Source organism: Nothobranchius furzeri, chromosome 15 (genome assembly GCF_043380555.1).
Source record: "Nothobranchius furzeri strain GRZ-AD chromosome 15, NfurGRZ-RIMD1, whole genome shotgun sequence".
NCBI classification, from domain to species: Eukaryota; Metazoa; Chordata; class Actinopteri; order Cyprinodontiformes; family Nothobranchiidae; genus Nothobranchius; species Nothobranchius furzeri.
The window spans coordinates 60288061-60291624 of NC_091755.1; the positions used below are offsets into that span (position 1 = coordinate 60288061).

Consider the following 3564-nt stretch of genomic DNA (forward strand, 5'->3'; position numbering starts at 1 on the left):
ATGCAAGCTCAGAGATCTTTTACGCACACACACACACACACACACACACACACTCATACACACATTTATATATACTGTATTTATATATATATATATATTCATATATTAGAAGTATTCTTAGCTGAGAGGTTAGGCAAAGTATATCTTTTTTTTGTACGGAGTTCCTTCAAAATAATAAATTTAACTATTTTCTCCAGGTTCCCTTTTAAGGAGTGTAAAATCCAAGAAGACTGGGAAGCTCTACAACATCACGTGACTATCCAAGAGCAAAATAAACAGATAAAAGGCCTGAAGTTGTACAAGGCAGAGAGATGGACAGACGGCATGGCTCTCAGTGGCTTGTGCGTTCCATGAGAGGAAGAGAAAAAGGACAGCGAACATAAAATGTGCCACATAAGCCTGATGAACGGTAAAGCAATAGTGCAAGACTACAGGTCATTAGAGACTAGATTACAGTAAAGGAGTGAACCGATGGGGATTACTCTGCCTGACTCATCGGTAAACTAAGTGAGACATGGTGCCGGGTTTGAAGTTGAGCTGATGGTTGGGCACAAAGCTGTGCTGAGGATTCTTTCGGGTGCAGATGTCTTTTGCATACAAGCCCATGCATGAATCACATGACACCTTAGAGCAGTTCACACAGGTGTGTGAAGCAGCTGGCTTGTTGCAAAATCCACACCTGGACCCCCCCATGCTTAATCGCTCGCTGCTGCCTCCCTTTGGTGTCGTCAAGGCAGTAGTCTTGCTTGAAAACAACTTGGTGGGCATGAAGGGTTTCTCTATCATCTGAGGATGGGGATGAGAGAGTGAGTGGGTTAGTGTTAGAGGGTGTGGATGAAGATGGGAGTGGGAATGGGTGTTTGAGTAGACAGAAAGCTTTTCCTTGACAGGAAGGTATCCATCAAGGGGTCGTGGGGATTTGGGGTGGTAGTCCTGGAGGCCACAGCAAGGGGATGGGTCCACATCATGACAGGAAGGGCAAAGAATCATGTCACACCTATGGCAGGAAGTCATTGTGGAGCACCCTAGTCCACAACTCTGGCACTTGATATTACCATGACCTTTGAGCAGCCAGCCATCTCGAGGCTCTCTGGAAGGCGGTCGCAATGGAGTCTGCCTTCCTCCTGTCCCTGCACTGCCCTTCTCGGTGTATAAATCAATCTCATCCAGAGAGGCCAGGTGGTAAGACGCGTAGGGGTCAGCTGGGGTGGGTGAAGGAACTGGGAAAAAGTCTGCAACGGGGCTATAAGAAGGTGGAGCAGCGACAGAGAAAAAAGATGCCGGGGTGCTGGGCCTGATGATCTCATCCTTCATATCCTCCTCTGCATCCACAAACAGGGGCTCCTTTCTTAGACTCAACGAGGCCTTCAGAACAGGCTTGTTAACAGCTGGGTGCCAGTGACCAGCCCCATCTGTAACATCCACAGACTTGGATGGTCGGCTACCTCGTCTCAGCTGATGCGCATGAGGTTTCTCTATATCCAGTGGTCGCACAGACAACCGAGCCATGTCTGCCCCAAGGCTGTCACGTCTTCGCAGAGCCTCGGCACAGCCAGCGGCATCATCTCTGCAACCTCTGCGGAGTTCCAGAGCCTCCAGCTCTGAAGCTGAACCACGAGCAAGAGCCACCACCTCCCCCAGAAGACGACACTCGGCCTGGGCCAAAAACAGCTCAAACGCTAACTGGCGGAGATAATTTGTGTCCCCCGTGAGATCCTGCAAAGTAAACTTAGAATCGTGGTCACAGGAATATCCAATGGTGCGCATCAAAGTTCGGAGTTCAGCATCAAAGATGGCGGACTGCAAGTGGTACACATACGGTCCAGTGAAGGTCTAAAAGACAAAAGGACATCATTAGTGAGTCTGTGAAAGAAGAACAGTCTCTGTCTACATGACACCAAATATAGTTAAGGTTCTATTTACATGTTATTGAGGCTGAGTTACACGGAAACATGTTTTAGGAGATTTCCTTATAAAAGAAACTTGTAGAAAACTGTAGCAGTGACCAATTAGAATGCATGAAAAGAGCTCAGCTTTATGTCCTTCTCCATATCTAACAGTTACATAAATGGTACAGAGCATGCATGTTGACTAGAAGACTTGTTTTTTAATGGCTCTTCAAAAACCAACTGGCTTTAGACAAAATACAGAAGCTTCTATGGAGTTATGTTACAGTCTGGCGGCTGTTTTTGTATAAAGAACTCTTTCAAGGTGCAGCTACCCAGTTGAGTGAAGAGTTGTGCTCAACTGGATAGTTGGGACCAAAGACAGTGATGAAGACAGATACATTTGTTCGCTGTTGTATTGATAAGTGTATTAACAAGGTGAAATATTGGTGAGTTGTCTCCATTTTTAAGTTCCTGCTCTTGCTGCCAAGTTCCTGCCTTAGTTACTGCTTTGCATCAATCACAGCCTGAAAAACATGGGCTTTTCATTGGTTTGTTGCGTAACATGAACAGACTTATTCACTGCTGTTCTGTATACAGCAAAGATGTAAAGAGAACAGCTGATATTAATCAGTGCTAGCAGATTTCTGTTGTCTTTTGAAACCCTTGCTACTGAAACTGATACATTTAAATAACAGTCAACAGCATAATTTGAAACTCTTGTCTTGCAAGTTTATTTTGGAATATTTAAAATTAATTTACTGGAGATTTTCTGCCATAAGCAGGTATAATATTCAGTAACACTCACCTTAATACATCTGAACTCTTTCTTCCAAGGAAAGAGCAAGAGGTTGGTACAGATGGTTTCCAGTGTATTGAAAGCTCTCTCCAGGCTCTTCAGGTTGCTTCCTCTCTGGTAGCGGAGTGAGTTCTCCACCACCTCATAGAATCGCACCATGCGAAATCGCTGTCCAGGATCTGGCTGGTAAGCCCCAAGAAGAGCTGTAGCCGTGGAAAGCAGTGCCTCACTGTCTTTGTTTCTACTTTTGTCCCCATCCAGTGTAGTTCCAGCCCCTGTACTGGCTCCCCCCTCCTCCAGGCGCCTTTCCAATGCTGTAACATACCTCCGAAACAGGTCCTCTTTTAACTTGGCATCCATTATTTGCCGCAGATGATCATTCAGCTGCCAAAATTCCCTGTGCAAGCCTCACCCCTTTAGCCACTCCCTGCACTAGGATGCTACATTTGAGCATCATTTTAAGCCACCATAACTCACAGCACACACGGATGCTCACTGAATTCTAATGATCAGTAGAGATGGCAAAGAAGAGAGACCTTGAATCCAGTCAGAAGAACATCCTCTGTTAGTGATATGCAGCTTTGTGGAGGCTTTTAGTGAGTGTGGCTAGGCTGCAGCCTGTATGGATGCCTCAGAATGGACATCTCCAGTAAAACTAAGCTCAACTGGTTTCCAAACAAATACGTTTGTGTGATGCAAAACAAAATTGGGTAGATCACTTTATCAGTCAGTTTGAAGTTGAGTGGAATCCAGTCTTTGGTTTCAGGAATACTGGAGTCTTCTAAGCCAAATCCAAGCTGTAATGATGCATAAAAAAATAATTACGTTAATGGAATGCACAACACTTACGTTTGAGATCATTTACTCCACTAGAAATAC

General features: G+C 45.0%; 1 protein-coding gene across 1 annotated transcript; it reads right to left on the reverse strand.

Moving 5' to 3' along the window:
- Positions 1-319: 319 nt before the first annotated feature.
- Positions 320-3276, reverse strand: spata2 (spermatogenesis associated 2). The gene is made up of 2 exons (XM_015968070.3): positions 2695-3276; positions 320-1833 (listed from the first exon to the last, which is right to left on the reverse strand). Exons 1-2 carry the CDS (start codon positions 3043-3045, stop codon positions 493-495), a joined length of 1692 nt encoding a protein of 563 aa, XP_015823556.3. The 5' UTR covers positions 3046-3276; the 3' UTR covers positions 320-492.
- Between the last annotated feature and the right edge of the window lie 288 nt (positions 3277-3564).